Source organism: Gossypium arboreum, chromosome 9 (assembly GCF_025698485.1).
Source record: "Gossypium arboreum isolate Shixiya-1 chromosome 9, ASM2569848v2, whole genome shotgun sequence".
In the NCBI taxonomy this organism is placed as follows: domain Eukaryota; kingdom Viridiplantae; phylum Streptophyta; class Magnoliopsida; order Malvales; family Malvaceae; genus Gossypium; species Gossypium arboreum.
Genome location: NC_069078.1, coordinates 8,728,738 through 8,747,652, shown reverse-complemented (window position 1 = coordinate 8,747,652; position 18,915 = coordinate 8,728,738). Strand labels below are relative to the sequence as shown.

Genomic DNA, 18,915 nt, shown 5'->3' with positions numbered 1-18,915 from the left:
ATAAAAATATCGTATTTGAAAACTTTGTAAAATAGTTAAAATACAATTAGCATGCCAATAAGGATTAGATTGCACTCTTTGGAACGATGATGTAATGCCTTTTAGGCATAGCACTTATGTGCATTTGGGCCCATTTTATTTGTATATGTATATGTATGATGTTAGGTCTTCACATTTGGGAGATAATTTCTTTTAAAGAACCGTGAAAACATTCTCTCTCATATTTATCTTTTCATTACCTCTCAGCATTTTCTTATAAGTGCATAACTCTTTAAAGAATCTAGCATATTGATGTATTTGTTTAATCGCAAAAAGGAAAGGAGTATTTACCCCAATTTTATGAAAATTCTCAAGAATTCCTCTACTTCATTCTCTTTCTTATATTTCACAAATCTATCTTGGAAAAGAAGTTTTATCATGAATGCCTTCGGTTCTTCACTCTCTAGTAGATAAGTTGGTTCTTTGGGAGTAACCACTCCTTTTTTGTTTTCCTCTTCCAAAGTCCATGTTGCTACTAATGGTTGATGTTTACTAAATAACATAACAATTAATGGAAATGCTTGACTATAGTGGCCACTATGATTGGGCATTGCAAAAACTATGCAAACAAAAACACAAATAAGACCAAGGTTTGTTTATGTAGTTCGGTTTTCCTACACCTATCGAGCCTAGCTCAATGAGTAATTTCACTATATTTAATCCATAATACAACAAGTGAATCACACTTTATCATTCCCCAAGTATAGAGATCTCACATTTGGACTTAAAGACTAGAAAACTCACCTCTAAATGTTCTCCCCGAGAATTCAGACAATAAACACTTAATGTTTGCAATTCAGTTTACATTCTCACAAAAAAATAGTTCCTTAATGAATGAATATAAGTGCTCTCATTATGATCTCATACATAAACTAGACAAGCCTCATGATATATATCAATTTCGGCTTGCTAACACAAAAACTAAAAAGAAGACAAAGTAAGTCCTTGAAAATAACAATTACAATACATCTAATAAAAACATAATATGGTGAAAATATGGCCTTCCAAAATCAGTATCACGAAACCGGCCAATTCCCTACAAAACAAGGGTTGTCTTGATTCATTCGAATCTAATCCGATCTTCAGCAGCTACATATTGATTCTCATAGATGAACTATAGAACCTTTCAATATATCAGCACAATAACTACTCCAAAGATTTTGCTATATAAAATTTCCAGTTCAAATATGACAAGTAATTTTCACTTCCTCAGTGGCAGTTTGTAGTAGGGACTACCGAGTGCCACTCAACACATATCACACAACTTGCCTCAACAGTACGATTGTGTTCCACTTTGCTACGTTCTTTCAATTATTTACCATTTCTCAAGGTAATTGCACTAAGATTCTTAATTGGATTAACAACTATTTATGAAGACAATTTACCTTAAGATTCCAATCTACTCACAGAAGTTTCCAGTTGACTAACCTGTTTCTCTAGATTCTAAATGCTCAATCTTGTCTCCTGTTGAAATTGTTGTGCATTAGTTGCAAAAGATTTAACAATTTTTTCAAGTGACATACCTAAATTAGAAGATGGTTGTATGGAAGCAAGAGGCATTGGTTGAGAATTTTGGAAATTTTTTGACGTATTCCATAGCTAAATCCTCTAACTATATTAGTATACTCACTTGAATCTTCTTGGAGTGTGAGTCACATATCAATTTGGTGACCTAAATTAGTGAAAATACCACAAGGTTTCACCTATTGAGAATTTCTTATAACCAATTTGTTGAACAAGAGAAGTTAGCTCAAAAATTCTGAATCCCAAATTGTTGTGAATTGGTGACCATAATCGATATAAAGTCTTTAACCTTATGAGGAGTCTTGTTAACTATGGCACATCTGCTAGAGACATCCACCATCTTTCTTTCCACGGGTAGGAGTCATTCGTAAAAATATTGGATGAGAAATTGTTTCAAAATTTCATGTCAACTAGGACATGATCGCTTGAATCTCTCCTAATACTCGTGGAGGGTCTCTACGTCATTCTGCTTAATATCAGAAATCTCTTTCCTGGTAGAAGTAACACATAAAGCAGGAAAAAATGTTATCTAAAAATAATCTTTCCATGTCTATCCACGTGGTTATAGATCTGAAAGGTAAATAAAATAACCAATCCTTTTCTTTATCCACAAGTGAAAAAGGAAAGACTCTTAGCTTGATTTATTCCCCGGATACTCATTGAGGACTTATGGTAGAACACACCACGTGGAATTCCTTTAGGTGCTTGTGAGGATCTTCATTTTTTAAACCATGGAAAGTATCTAACTAATGAATTAGTCTAGATATTGGATGCCAAGTGTTTGTTGATTCATATTTAGTGTAGCTAACTCTCTCATAGTTGGTTCTTAGCGAGCGGCCACTAGTTCTTCAATTTTTAATTCTCTAGTTGAACCGATTGGATTGATTTTTGTATTTGGTTTAAAAGTTGAAGATGGATGGTTGGATCTTGATCGAGCTTTCTTCCTTAATCTTCGAGCAGTTTTCTCAATCTTAGGATCATACTGGAGTTCACTTGCATGAGTAGATCAAGGCATAAAAAGAAATAAAATTATCAACACCATTCCCTAGTAATAACACCAAAATTTGATAGGTTTTGAAGCCAAAAAAAAAAAAATCCTACTCAAAATTATAAATTTTTATATATAGCGATTAGTAATATCAAATCCATATATAATAGTGATAATTCAATTTCTTTAGTAAAAACAAGTAAATTAAAACAATAGAGGTTTGAAATAAAAATTAAAAAAATTAAAACTATGTAAAATAAAGACTACAAAATAAAATTTTAAAAATTAATATAATGAGAATCCAATCGAGTTAAAGTCTTAGTTTTGATTCATGGGTTTGATCCTCGATGCAAAGATAATTATCAATATTCTATGGTAAATGGGTTATAGCTGTCGATGAACACCTAGCAACCAATCTTTTTTTACTTTCTCATTAACCAAGATAAACACCATCTGTTATTTTCCTTATCAACAAATAATCATATAACAAACGCGTAGGATTCAATTTATCGATGACATTAAAAACAAAAGATGTTGAAAAAATAATGATTCAAAATGTTATTTACTGTTATAATTAGTATATATTTTTATCTTTATCAGTTAGTAGGTATTAAGAAAATCTTATTTTGATTTGGTTGTTTAGTTGTTAATTTTATCTGGCACCAAATCTGATCATGGGTTAGTGCTCCTAATTTTTAGCTTTTTTTAGTTGCCACTAGAATTATTTAAACCATGTACTCTGTTCTTTTTCATCGAGAAATAAACAACGCATTTTCTATTCTGTCATTTACTCTTCTCTGAGCATTCTTTCTTGGTTGTTTTACCAACATTTGTGGCATCAGTAAATCAGGTTTCGATCCCAAATTGAGTGATTCATGGAGAATAGTGGAACCAACCTAGTAACACAACCGCTAATCCCAATTTTCAAAGGTGAAAAATATCATCTTTGGAGTCTCAAGATGAAAACGATGTTTAAGTCTCAAGAACTATGGGACTTGGTGGAACATGGGTATGAAGAGCCTGATCCAGCACCAGTAGAGCTTGACCAACGATAAAAAAAAAATCACAAGAAGAATGCAAAAGCACTAATGCTTATCCAGTCAGCACTTGAGGATGTCATATTTCTCGAATTTCAGTAGCAAACACCTCCAAACAAGCATGGGAGATTTTGAAGCAAGAATATTTGGGCGACAAGAAGGTAATAATTGTAAAATTACAAACTCTTCTTCATGATTTTGAGACTTTTATTATGAAAGACAAAGAATTAGTGCAAGAATTCTTGTCTAGAGTCTCTGGGATTGTTAACCTAATGCGATCTTATGGTGAAATTTTGAGTAATGAAATTGTTGTGAGCAAGATGCTAAGAAGCTTAACATCAAAGCTTGATCATGTTGTTACTACAATTAAAGAAACGAAGGACTTGTCCACTTATACTTTTGATGAATTGATGAGTTCTTTGATAGCCCATGAAGCTAGACTTAACAGGTCTCATGAAAATTCTGAGGAAAAAGCTTTTCAAGTGAAGGAAGAATCCTCTAAAGGCAGGTATGACTTTCATGGATGTAGTCATGGCTGTGGCAGAGGTAGAGGCCAGTATAGTAAACCTTACAAAAGCTCAATTCAGTACAGGTACTGTAGCAAAATGGGACACAAAAAAGCTGATTGTTAGGCCAAACAAAGAGAAGAATAGAAGTAGGCTCATTTTACCGAGAATGTAAAAAAGGAAACCTCATTGTTCATAGTCTGTTCTCCAATTCAATATGACAAAAATAGCAATGATGTATGGTTTTTAGACAGTGGTTGCTCTAATCATATGTCCAGAAATAAATCATTATTCAAAGAGCTTAACAAATTATAGAAAAGTGAAGTCCGACTTGGAGACAATAAGTAAGTGAAAGTTGAAGGAAAATGTACAGTTGCCATTAAGACCGTGTAAGATGATGTCAAACTTCATTTTAATGTGCAATTTGTGCCTAGTTTAGCTCATAACTTATTGAGCATTGGACAATTAATGACTAGTGGGTATTCTGTTGTGTTTGATGGTGATTCATATGCTATTCATGATAAAAAATCTGGTCAGATCATAGAGACCGTCCATATGACTCAAAATAGGATGTTTCTTCTTGATGTCTCAAATGTAATGAATAAGGCCTTAATTGCTAGGAGGGATAATGAGGCTAATTTGTGGCATTTACGTTATGGACATTTACATCTGAATGGCTTGAAACTTCTTAAAAAAAATGGTTCTTAGCTTACCAAACATTAATGAACTAGATTTTTGTGAAGGGTGTGTTTATGGGAAGCAGAATAGGAAGTCATTACCCATTGAAAAATCTTGGAAGGCATCTAATTATCTTGAACTTGTGCATATTGTCTTATGTAGACCTATGAAAACAAAGTCACTTGGTGGCAATCGTTTTTTTTTGTTGTTTACAGATGACTATAGTCGCATGAGTCAGGTGTATTTTTTGAAATTCAAGTTTGAAACCTTTGAGAATTTAAGAAATTTAAGGCGTTGGTGGAGAAGCAAAGTGGAAGAAGCATAAAAGTACTTCTAAGTGATTGTGGTGGTGAATTTTTATCTAATGATTTCAATTTTTTTTGTGATGTGAATGGGATTCGCAGGGAACTTACAGCACCATACACACTAGAACAAAATAGAGTTACGGAACAGAAAAATTGTACTGTTTTAGAAATGGCCAAAAGCTTATTAAAAGCAAAAAAAACTCCCAGATCAGTTTTGGGAAGAAGCAGTTGCAACAGCAGTGTACCTTCTGAACATCTCGCCAACAAAGGCTATTTTTAATCAGACACCTTCTGAAGCTTGGATGGGTAAGAAACCTTGGGTAAGCCACTTAAAAGTCTTTGGTTGTATAGCGTATGCTTTAGTTACTTCTCAATCTAAACTTGATGAAAAATCCCAAAAATGTATTTTCATTGGTTATAGTTCTCAATCTAAAGCATATCGTTTATATAATCCTATAAGTGGCAAAGTGATAATTAGCAGGGATGTTGTATTTAATGAAGAGATGGATGTAAATCTAAATTGTGATAAGAGAGGCATGATGAATGAAATTCCAACACTAGCAGATTTTGAAGTTGAAGAGCTTGCAAATTCAGTTCCTTCATTACCTGCAAATTCAACTCCTTCCTCTCCTAATGCTACTACAAGTTCTAGTTTTGATTCTATAGCAACCCAGGCCTCCAACAGTAGTAGCGAAAGCGAAACACCACCAAGAAGGTTCAGGTCTCTTAGAGAAATTAATGCGTCATGTGACTTCACCTTGTTGGTCACTGACCCAACTTCTGTAACGCCTCAATTTTCGGGAATTCTGTGAATGTTGGCATAGGTTTAATTATGTTAGTGGGCCTCTAGAAGGCCCGAGCTTAAGATAGAACCCGGAAAATTTTAGTTAATTTTTGTTCCATAAGAAAAAGGGGGTGAAATTATGAAATAGAACCTATGTAAAAATGTTTGAAAATGCTATAGGCTAAATTGAAGCGGCCAAATAAATAGGAGTGCAAAATAGGAGGATTTGCACGACAAACCTCCCATTTTACATGAAGTGGCCATCCATCATGTTGTTGTAGACAATATGAGCACTTGATATCCATAATTCAAGGTACAAATTGATAATGGGTTAGGTAAATGTTCCATGATAATGGATTAGGTAAATGTTCCATGATAATGGGTTAGGTAAATGTTCCATGATAATGGTTTAGGTAAATGTTCCATGATGGGCATTTCATGTCTTTTGTATTAAAGAATTAAATGGATGAAATATGAAATTTTATTAAAAGAAAAAGGGGTGAAAAGAACAAAGTTTTGTCCATCTTTGTTCATCATAGCCGAAAGTTAGAGAAGAGAAAGGAGAGGAGAAAGCTCTTGAATGTTCGGTCACTTGGGGAAGAAAATTGAAGGTAAGTTCATGGTAGTTTGCTTTTATCTTGATGTTCATGAGTTCTTCTTGATTCTACCTTAACTCTTGAAGCATATTTTGGTTTTTAGTTGTGTTGTGAGCATTTAGTCATGAATTAAAATGAAGGAAATGGTTGTTGTTTTTTTTGTTCTTTTGATGAAAAATGGAAGATAGGTGAAGTTGAGCCAAACGAATGAGCATGCATGTGCCTTAGATGCTAAGGGGAAAAATCAGCTAACATGTTGTGCTTTAAAATGATGAAATGGAGATTATACTTAAGTAAAATCATAGATATGTGATGATTGATTGGTGATATACATGTTTAAATAACAAGCATGCAAGTTAGGTGTGAAAGAGTGATTTGGTAATAAATCTGCTTAGGACAGCAACAGTAATGTGACTTTGGAAAATCACCATAAATTGTGGGAGATGAGTTAGAAGCTGCATAAATTATGTAATTAAAGATTAATGAGTCTAGTTTCAAATGGAATAAACTAGAACATATTTTGAATTCTGTACAATGAGAAATTTGATTCGTAATGAAGAGTGGTCAGATTAGTCAAATAGTGAAACATGGGAAACTTTAAGAAAAATCTGGTATTGATTGGCCATACCAAAAATTTTGAAAATTTTATGGATAGAAGATATATGACTCTATTTTCAGGGAAAATTAACGGCACTTGATTTGGAGTTCCGTAGCTCCAGTTATAAATAATTTAGTGACTATTGCTCAGGAAGACAGCTTGCAGTGAAATTATGATTATGTGGTAAACATTGACAAAATTTGTTAATGAGTTGCTTATTGTTTTCTTATAAGCTTACTCGATCCGTAGGTGTGGTTGGTCAATATTGTAAGGGGTTAATACGTAGTTCGTATTTGAATAGTTAGATTAACGTGTTAGTAATCCAATTGTAGGCGGTTCGTGTGTGAATCTCACAAGATATCGTCGCAAACATGTGTGTAATCGACACCTCTCATAGACTAGATTGGCAAAAGCGAAAAGTCGAAATGCCGAAAAGTCGGTATTTTGGGAATTTGTGAGTGTCGAATGCTCGTAAGATAGTTGGGTTTGTATATTTGGTAATCTAAAGTAATAAACCTGCAGATGCGCGATTTCGACATTTTGATAATTTGGGCTTAATGGGCCAAAGATCAGTTCATGGGCCAACAGCCCAATTGATAAGTATGCGCGTAAGTGTTCGATAGTACGTAAATAGTTAGGATATGCATGAAAACCCTAAAAGCAGCTAAATTACTATAACACCCCTATGTATGGAAAATTACTGTTATACCCCTAGGTGCAAAATTACCGTTATACCCCTAGGGTTAATTTTGACTGAAAAGCATGACGATCTGATTCTGTATGATGTATGCCATTATTATATATCTGTTGCATGGGGACATGAGTTATATTATAGAGGAAGCGTCCTGGTGGCTATGCTACAATTATCTGACCTGGTGGCTCTGCCACATATATCTGTTTTGGTGGCTATGCCACGATTATCTGATCTGGTGGCTCTGCCACATATATCTGTTCTGGCGGCTTTGCCACAATATTTGTATCTGGTGACTTCGTCAAAATATCTGGCAGCCTCGCTGCGATTTCTGTGGTATGTAGCGGTTGGGTGGGTCGAGTAGTCTCCCCACATGGTGTAAGGCTGGTGCGGGGTGTTATGGATGAATCGGGTTGGGTTTCGCATAAACATGTAATATCTGCTACGCTCATTATGGGCCTATGGGCTTTATTCGAATTTCGCTCGGGCTAAGGCCAACTTATTCTGCTTTACGTGGGTTGAGCTGATTTAGACTATGGTTGGGTTATTTTACACATCGAGTTTCCCAAACTCACCCTTTTATTTTCATCCACGCAGTAATCCCCAACCATAGTGAGCTTGGAGTCGTGAAGGAATTCGAGTGGCCACCCGCTCAAAGTTTGATTTTCTTCCGTGAACTGGACATCCTTTTATTTACGTTTGATGTTTTGGGTTTTAAATGTAATAAGGCCGCTTAATTATTTTTGATGGTTTTAATATGTATTACTAAGATAGGTATTACTTAGTTTAACTGTTGAAATTGGATGACTTTAGTAGCGTTTTCAAAAACAACAATTGATTTCAAAATAACACGACAACAAGCAAAGTTTAGGAATGAAAGTATTTTCCAAAATTAATCACTTTTCCTAAAATGACATAATCAAATCGGTTTCCTAGAAATATCCATGACGTTAAGGTGTGGCAATGGCGGTATGCATGTCTAGGATTGGATCCGAAGGAGCTTGGTACTTAAGCGGTCAGATGGATTCACCACCTTTTTCTCGGTTTCCTACCGGTGCATGACTTCCATTCACTTTAACCTATAATGAAATTATCTTTTAAAACACTAAGTAAGTTTTTCGGATCAACAATATAAAATGTTTTGAACGCTCGATATGGCATGTTGGATCCGGTCATAACGTCTGGGCGGAGTTTGGGGTGTTACATTTAGTGGTATCGAGCCTAGGTTGCAACAACTCGGCTGTGGAATGGGTTTACAAAAACAAAGATTTTCGAAAGCGAAAATTTTATAAAGAATGCAAAAAACTCGATTTTTAAAATTTAGATCTTTAGATGGTGGCATTCCGAATCTCCGGCTCAAGTCTGTAAGTATTCTGAATTTTTCTGAATATTTTCCTGAATTATCTATCTGTACTGAAACCCTACTAGGACACTCTAGATAGGATGATATTGAAACCATAGGAAAATCTGATAAGAGATTGAAACTGTAGCTAGACTTCGATTCTTTGAAAACAAACTTTGAATTACTGTCTGATTCATAAAACATCTGTAATAATCACTGGAATACTAAGTTAATGAATAAAATTCGTAAACAGATAATATGATATGAGTACAAGAACTACTAGTGGAAGAGGCCGTGGACGTGGCCGAGGAAGGGCTCGAGCGGTATTTTCGTTTTCGGGACATATGCCGGTGGCAGATGCACCGGTACCATCTGCAACGGAAGTGGAGTCTCATGATCGTGGTGCCGGGGATGACGCTCTGTCGCAGGCAATGCTTCATGTTCTGGAAAGGGTTACTGGGACAAGTTCGGGCAACGGAATTCGAGAATCGATTTCTAAACTACTCCGGGCCAACGGAGCGGAGATCTTTAGGGGTGTGTCTGGTATCGCGTCGAATGTGGCAGAATATTGGTTGGAGGCCACAGAACGAATTATGGATGACTTGGATTGCTCTGTGGAGCGAAGTGAAGGAGCCATATCGTTGCTGTGACGAGGCTTACTAGTGGTGGCTCACTGTGAGAGAAGGAACCCCAGCTGATAGGGTAACTTGGGAACTGTTTAAGACGGCCTTTAAAGGGAAGTATGTTGGAGCGAGTTATATGGACGCCCGTAGGAAGAAATTCCTGAATCTGGTGCAAGAAGGTAAAAGCAGTTTGCGAAATACGAGGCCGAAGTTTCGAGGTTGAGCCGGTATGCCGTGGGCATAGTTGCTACGGAGTATGAGCGAAGTGTGCGCTTCGAGGATGGTCTTAGAGATGACCTCAGGGTGTTGATCGCTCCGCAGAGGGAGCGAGACTTCGCAGTCTTGGTGGAGAAGGCAAGGATCACTGAGGAGGTTAAGCGTGCTGAAAAGCAAAATTGAGAGAAGGATCAAAATCGTTTCCAAAGGGATTCATGACCCTCGGGTGGTACAAATAGGATTATTAAGAGAGCAAGAGTGGAGGAACCAGTTCGAGCAGTGCCGATGAATGTAGTCAGACCATCAATCTGTGGAGACTGTGGTAAGGTACATTTGGGCGAGTGTAGGAAACGCTTTGGTGCTTGTTTCCAATGTAGATCTATGGAGCATAGAGTACGGGACTGCCCTCAGAAAGCTGATCAGGTTCAAGTTGTTGAACAGAGGATTGCTCAACCCGTAAGGGGTAGACCCCAACCACCGAGAGGACGTGGACAAGGTAAGGGTGGAAATGGAAACGATCGAGGTCGGGGGGCACCTGGCAGGGGTGTTGGAAATGCTGAAGCTCGACAATAAGCTTTGGTGTATGCAACTCGTTGTCGAGAGGAGGGCGACGCACCCGATGTCATAACTGGTACGTTCTTGGTTTCTAGCATGCCATATACTGCTTCGGTGGATATTGGATCTACTCATTCCTATGTTGCATGTGCCATATCTGGGTTGTTGGGTGTACGCTCTAAGAAGATGGTGAGTGGGGTATCTGTGTTAAGTCCTTTAGGTCATTCGATTAGGGTAGACAAACTATATAGGGACGTACCCTTAGAAACTCAAGGCAAGGTTTTCCCTGGAGATCTGATAGAGTTACTGTTCGAAGAGTTTGACCTCATTCTGGGAATGGACTGGCTTGTTAAGCATAGGGCGACTTTGGATTGTGCTGCAAAATGAATGGTGTTAAGGACCATGGAGGGTGAGGAGGTTATGATGATAGGCGAGTGAAGGGATTATTTGTCCAATGTGGTGTCAGCATTAAGAGTCGAAAAGTGGATTCAGAAAGGTTATGAGACCTATTTGGCATTTGTAAGTCAGTTGGAAGGGGAGGGATTGTCAGTGGATAAGGTTAGGACTGTAAAGGAGTTCTAAGATGTTTTTCCGAAGGAGCTTCCAGGATTGCCTCCGAACCGAGAAGTGGAGTTTGGAATCGACTTATTACTTGGAACGGCACCAATGTCTATCGCACCGTATAGAATGGCACCGAAAGAGTTGGTGGAGCTAAAGGCACAAATTCAAGAGTTGTTGGATAGGGGCTTCATTAGGCCAAGCGTGTCTCCATGGGGAGCACCGGTACTATTCGTGAAGAAGAAGGATGGTACAATGTGGATGTGCATTGATTATCGCCAGTTGAACAAACTGACAATTAAGAATAAGTATCCACTGCCAAGGATTGGCGATCTGTTTGACCAGCTTAGAGGGGCTTCTATATTTTCTAAGATCGACCTCCGATCTGGATATCATCAATTAAGGGTCAAGGAGGCGGATATCCATAAGACGATATTCAGGACTCGGTATGGTCATTACGAGTTTTTGGTTATGCCATTTGACCGATTTAACGCTCCTGCAAAGATTTATGGATCGATGAATCGGTGTTCTAACCATTCTTGGATCGATTCGTAGTCGTCTTCATTGATGATATCCTGGTATATTCTGAAACTGAAGCGAAACATGATGAGCATCTCCGTATAATGCTGCGAGTGTTAAGGGAGAAGGAACTCTTTGCGAAGTTTAGCAAGTGTGAATTTTGGTTGAGGGAGGTAACTTTCTTAGGACATGTGGTCTCTGCCGAAGGGATTAAGGTGGACCCTCGAAAGATTAAAGCAATTTTGGAGTGGAAGTCACCTAGGACGATTCAGAAATTCAAAGTTTCCTAGGGTTGGCAGGATACTACAGAAGGTTTGTGGAAGGTTTTTCTGTGATGGCAGCACCTCTGACAAAACTCATAAGGAAAGGAGTACCGTTTGTATGGACTAAAAGCAGCAGAAGCTTTTGAGAAGTTGAAGAAAGTTCGATCAAGCACTGTGTTGATTCAAATGAGTCCGAGAAGGATTTTACTGTGTACAGTGACGCATCACACGTGAGTTTGGGCTGCGTGTTAATGCAGGAGGGTAAGGTGGTTGCATATGCATCACGACAACTTAAACCTCACGAAGGGAACTATCTTACTCATGATTTGGAGTTGGCGGCAGTGATATTTGCACCTAAGATTTGGAGACATTACTTGTACAGGGAGAGGTGTATTATATACACAGACCACAAGGGTCTTAAGTATTTGTTGACTCAGAAGGAGCTGAACCTTAGGCAAAGGAGATGGATTGAGTTGCTTAAGGATTATGACTATTCGATCGAGTATCACCAGGTAAGGCTAATGTGGTAGCCGATGCTCTAAGTCGTAGAACTGTATCTGATCTGAGAGCAATGTTTGCTCGTCTGAGTCTGTGTGATGATAGAAGTCTGCTGGCTAAGTTGCAATTGAGGCCAACCTGGGTGGACCAGATTAAGGAAAAGCAGTTGAACGATGAGTCTTTGGTCGCTCGTTTTCAACAAGTCAAGGAAGGGGAAACTTCTGAGTTTGGGTTAAATGGCGAAGGAGTTCTGTGTTTCCGAGGAAGAATTTGTGTTCCGAAGGACTCTGATTTGAGGCAGACAATATTGAAGGAAGCTCATGGAGGACTTTGTGCCATGCACCCTGGAGGGAACAAGTTGTATCACGACTTACGAGAATTGTACTTGGTGGCACGGACTTAAACGAAAGTAACGAGTTTGTAGGGAAATGTCTGACATGCCAGCAAGTGAAAGCTGAGCATCAATAACCCTCTGGACTGTTACAGTCAGTGAAGATACCACTTTGGAAGTGAGAGAGGGTAACTATGGACTTTATGAGTGGGCTACCCTTGACACCATTAAAGAAAGACTCGGTGTGGCTGATTGTGGATAGGTTGACCAAATCGGCCCATTTCATACCTGTTCGTACTGACTTTTCACTTCAAAAGTTAGCCAAGTTGTATGTGACGGAGATTGTGCGACTTTATGGAGTCCTAGTTTCAATTATTTCTGATCGGGATCCCAGATTTACATCTCAATTTTGGCAAATGTTGCATGAGGCGTTGGGGACGCGATTGAATTTTAGTACGGCTTTCCATCCCCAGACTGATGGTCAATCGGAAAGGGTTATTCAGATTCTTGAGGACATGTTGAGGGGATGCGTGATTGACTTTCGAGGTAGTTGAGAGGATTACTTGCCGTTGGCAGAATTTGCGTACAATAACAATTACCAGGCGAGTATTCGAATGGAACCGTATGAAATCTTGATAGACGAAGGTGTCGTACACCTAGTTGTTGGACCGAACTAGGAGAGCGACAAGTTCTTGGACCGAGTTGGTAGGCGATCATCGAGGATAAGGTCGAATAATTAGGGACCGGTTAAAGAAGCATCGATAGGCAAAAGTCGTATGCATATTTGAAGCGTAAGGAGATTGAGTACTCGATGGGTGATATGGTCTTCTTAAAGGTTTCTCCTTGGAAGAAGATATTAAGGTTCTGAAGAAGGGCAAGTTGAGTCCGCGGTTTATTGGGCCTTATCGGGTTTTGAAGCGAGTAGGCCCAGTGGCTTATCAGTTGGAATTGCCTCCAGAGTTAGACAGGATTCACGATGTTTTTCACGTCTCCATGTTAAGGCGTTATCATGCTGACCCTGCTCATGTCCTGCCAGTTGCAGAAATTGAAATTTAGACTGATTTGACCTTTGAGGAGGAGCCTGCGCAAATATTGGCTCGAGATGTTAAGGTTCTCAGAAGGAAATTTGTCCCGTTAGTGAAATTACTTTGGCGTAATCATGGAAGGGAAGAAGCTACTTGGGAATCAGAAGAGACTATGCGTCAACAATACCCTCAACTAGTTGGATCAGGTAAATTTCGAGGACGAAATTTCTTTAAGGAGGGTAGAGTTGTAACGTCCCAATTTTTGGGAATTCTGTGAATGTTGGCATTGGTTTAATTATGTTAGTGGGCTTCTAGAAGGCCCAAGCTTAAGATAGAACCCGACAAATTTTAGTTAATTTTTGTTTCATAAGAAAAAGGGGGTGAAATTATGAAATAGAACCTATGTAAAAATGTTTGAAAATGCTATAGGCTAAATTGAAGTGGCCAAATAAATAGGAGTGCAAAATAGGAGGATTTGCACGACAAACCTCCCATTTTACATGAAGTGGCCAGCCATCATGTTGTTGTAGACAATATGAGCACTTGATATCCATAATTCAAGGTACAAATTGATAATGGGTTAGGTAAATGTTCCATGATAATGGATTAAGTAAATATTCCATGATAATGGGTTAGGTAAATGTTCCATGATAATGGTTTAGGTAAATGTTCCATGATGGGCATTTCATGTCTTTTGTATTAAAGAATTAAATGGATGAAATATGAAATTTTATTAAAAGAAAAAGGGGTGAAAAGAACAAAGTTTTGTCCATCTTTGTTCATCATAGCCGAACGTTAGAGAAGAGAAAGGAGAGGAGAAAGCTCTTGAATGTTCGGTCACTTGGGGAAGAAAATTGAAGGTAAGTTCATGGTAGTTTGCTTCTATCTTGATGTTCATTAATTCTTCTTGATTCTACCTTAACTCTTGAAGCATATTTTAGTTTTAAGTTGTGTTGTGAGCATTTAGTCATGAGTTAAAATGAAGGAAATGGTTGTTGTTTTTTTTGTTCTTTTGATGAAAAATGGAAGATAGGTGAAGTTGAGCCAAACGAATGAGCATGCATGTGCCTTAGATGCTAAGGGGAAAAATCGGCTAACATGTTGTGCTTTAAAATGATGAAATAGAGATTATACTTAAGTAAAATCATATATATGTGATGATTGATTGGTGATATACATGTTTAAATAACAAGCATGCAAGTTAGGTGTGAAAGAGTGATTTGGTAATAATCTGCTTGGGACAGCAACAGTAACGTGACTTTGGAAAATCACCATAAATTGTAGGAGATGAGTTAGAAGCTGCATAAATTATGTAATTAAAGCTTAATAAGTCTAGTTTCAAATGGAATAAACTAGAACATATTTTGAATTCTGTACAATGAGAAATTTGATTCGTAATGAAGAGTGGTTAGATTAGTCAAACAGTGAAACATGGGAAACTTTAAGAAAAATCTGGTATTGATTGGCCATACCAAAAATTCTGAAAATTTTATGGATAGAAGATATATGAGTCTATTTTCAGGGAAAATTAATGGCACTTGATTTGGAGTTCCGTAGCTCCAGTTATAAATAATTTAGTGACTGTTGCTCAGGAAGACAGCTTGCAGTGAAATTATGATTATGTGGTAAACATTGACAAAAATTTGTTAATGAGTTGCTTATTGTTTTCTTATAAGCTTACTCTGATCTGTAGGCGTGGTTGGCCGAATATTGTAAGGGGTTAATACGTAGTTCGTATTTGAATAGTTAGATTAACGTGTTAGTAATCCAATTGTAGGCGGTTCGTGTGTGGATCTCACAAGATATCGTCGCAAAGCAGTGTATAACTTACACCTCTCATAGACTAGATTGGCAAAAGCGAAAAATTTGAAATGCCGAAAAGTCAAGATTTTGGGAATTTGCGAGTGTGCGAATGCTCGTAAGATAGTTGGGTTTGTATATTTGGTAATCTAAAGTAATAAACTGCAGTATGCGCGATTTCATACATTTTGATAATTTGGGCTTAATGGGCCAAAGATCGGGTTCATGGGCCAATGGGCCCAATTCGGTAAGTATGCGCGGTAAGTGTTCTGATAGTACGTAAATAGTTAGGATATGCATGAAAACCCTAAAAGCAGCTAAATTACTATAATAACCCTATGTATGGAAAATTACTGTTATACCCCTAGGTGCAAAATTACCGTTATACCCCTAGGGTTAATTTTGACTGAAAAGCATGACGATTTGATTCTGTATGATGTATGCCATGATTATATATCTGTTGCATGGGGACATGGGTTATATTATGGAGGAAGCGTCTTGGTGGCTATGCCACAATTATCTGATCTGGTGGCTCTGCCACATATATCTGTTCTGGTGGCTATGCCACGATTATCTGATCTGGTGGCTCTGCCACATATATTCTGCTTCCGTGGCTCGCCACAATATTCAGATCTGGTGACTTCGTCAAAATATCTGGCAGCCTCGCTGTTATTTCTGTGGTGTGTAGCGGTTGGGTGGGTCGAGTAGTCTCCCACATGGTGTAAGGCTGATACGGGTGTTATGGATGAATCGGGTTGGGTTTCGCATAAACATGTAATATCTGCTCGTTACGTTATGGGCCTATGGGCTTTATTCGAATTTACTCAGGCTAAGGCCAACTTATTCTTTCGTGGGTTGAGCTGATTTAGACTATGGTTGGGTTATTTTACACTCGAGTTTCCCCAAACTCACCCCTTTTATTTTCATCCACGCAGTAATCCCCAACCATAGTGGGCTTGGAGCTGTGAGGGAATTCAGAGTGGCCACCCGTTCTGTAAGTTTGATTTTCTTCTGGTGAACTGGACATCCTTTTATTTACGTTTGAAGTTTTGGGTTTTTAAATGTAATAAGGCCGCTTAATTATTTTTGATGGTTTTAATATGTATTACTAAGACAGGTATTACTTATTTTAACTGTTGAAATTGGATAGCTTTAGGGTGCGTTTTCAAAAACAATAATTGATTTCAAAATAACACGACAACAAGCAAAGTTTCCGCAATGAAAGTATTTTCCAAAATTAATCACTTTTCCTAAAAATGACATAATCAAATCGGTTTCCTAGAAATATCCATGACGTTAAGGTGTGGCAATGGCGGTATGCATGTCTAGGATTGGATCCGAAGGGAGCTTGGTACTTAAGCAGTCCGATGGACTCACCACCTTTTTTCCGGTTTCCTACCTGGTGCACAGCTTCCATTCACTTTAACCTATAATGAAATTATCTTTTAAAACACTAAGTAAGTTTTTCTGGATCAACAATATAAAATGTTTTGAACGCTTCGATATGGCATGTTGGATCCGATCATAACGTCTGAGCCAGGTTTGGGATGTTACAACTTCTTTTGAAGAAGCTACAAAACGACCTGAATGACAGATTGCTATAAAGGAGGAGATGCATACCATTAAAAGAAATTTAACATGGGAGTTGGTTGATGTTCCCGAAGGCAAGAATGTTGTAGGACTGAAGTGGGTATTTCGAACAAAGTATAATGCAAATGGCAACATCCAAAAGCATAAAGCTCGACTTGTGGCAAAAGGTTACTCACAACAACAAGGTATTGATTTCGAAGAAACATATTCTCATGTTGCTCGTTTTGAAACTGTAAGAGTTGTTTTAGCACTGGCTGCTCAATTGCAATTATCTGTGTATCAATTTGATGTAAAATTTGCCTTTTTGAATGGTGATCTTGTGGAGGAGGCTTATGTGTAACAACCACCAGATTTTGTAGTCTGTGGCGGTGAAAATAGAGTTTACAGATTAAATAAAGCTCTTTAAGGGTAGAAGCAAGCTCTACGTGCCTGGTACAACAAGATTGATTCATTTTTTCAGAACAATGGGTTCACTAGAAGCGAAAATGAGCCAACTCTTTATTTGAATAAGAGAGGTAATGGAGATTTTTTGGTGGTCTGTCTTTATGTCGATGATATAGTTTATCTGGGTTCCTCAAAGTTGTTAATTGATGATTTTAAGTCATGTATGGTGAAAAAATTTGAGATGACAGATTTGGGCATGTTGTAATATTTTCTGGAACTTCAAGTTATGTAGGGTGCTGATGGAATTTTTGTATGCTAAAAGAAATATGCTGCAGATCTTTTAAAAAAGTTTGACATGGTGGATTGTGGGTGGCATCCACACCAATGAACATCAATGAAAAGTTGCAGCATGAAGATGGGACTGACAAAGTTAATTCAACATTGTTCAGAAATTTAACTGATGGTTTGAATCATCTTACACACACTAGGCCCAATATTGCTTTTTATGTTAGTGTTCTGTCTAGATTTATGCAAAGTCCTACAAAACAACACTTTGGAGCAGCAAAAAGAATCCTTCGTTATGTTGCAGGAATTGTGAATTTTGGTATTTGGTACTGCAAAGTATCAAATTTCAAATTAATTGGTTTCACTGACAGTGATTGGGCATGTTATTTAGATGATCGAAAAAAAACTTCTGGCAATGTTTTTAGCTTTGGTTCTGTAGTAGTAACATGGAGTTCAAAGAAGCAAGAAACAATAGCACTATCATCATCTGAAGCAGAATATGCAGTAGCAACAGTAGCGGCACGATAAGCTTTATGGCTGAGAAAACTTCTTAGTGATTTTAGTCTTGAGCAAAAAGAAGTAACTGAAATCTTTTGTGACAATCGATCCACAATTGCAATGACAAAGAATCCCACTTTTCATGGAAGGATTAACCACATTGATGTGCATCATCATATTATTCGGAAGCTTGTAGGTGATCAACAGATAGTACTGCAATTTGCAGCACAAATGAACAGATGGCTGATGTATTTACAAAGTCTCTTACTCAGGCCAAGCATCATTTTTTCAAATCATAGCTTGGAGCATGTGATTTTGAATCAATGGGGAAGTGTTGAAAAAATAATGATTCAAAATGTTATTTACTACTATAATTAGTATATGTTTTTATCTTTATCCGTTAATGGGTATTAAGAAAATCTTATTCTGATTTGGTTGTTTAGTTGTTAGTTTTTTCTGGCACCAAATCTGATCATGGGCTAGTGTTCCTAATTTTTAGCTTTTTTTTAGTTACCACTAGCATTATTTAAACCATGTACTCTGTTATTTTTCATTGAGAAATAAATAATGCATTTTCTATTCTGCCGTTTACTTTTCTCTGAGCATTCTTTCTTGGTTGTTTTACCAACAAAAAAGACTCAATTCTAGCTAACAAACACATAACATGGTTCATTCAGGCTAA

General features: G+C 37.6%; 1 protein-coding gene across 1 annotated transcript; it reads left to right on the top strand.

Annotated features, from left to right (window-relative positions):
- Positions 1–17,834: 17,834 nt before the first annotated feature.
- On the top strand, positions 17,835–18,263 carry LOC108488078 (secreted RxLR effector protein 161-like). Its single transcript, XM_017792391.1, has one exon. It carries the CDS (start codon positions 17,835–17,837, stop codon positions 18,261–18,263), a length of 429 nt encoding a protein of 142 aa, XP_017647880.1.
- The last annotated feature ends 652 nt before the right edge of the window (positions 18,264–18,915 follow it).

Coding starts and splice junctions, on each gene's coding strand:
- LOC108488078 (XM_017792391.1), top strand. CDS start 17,835: ATGAACATCAATGAAAAGTTGCAGCATGAAGATGGGACTGACAAAGTT.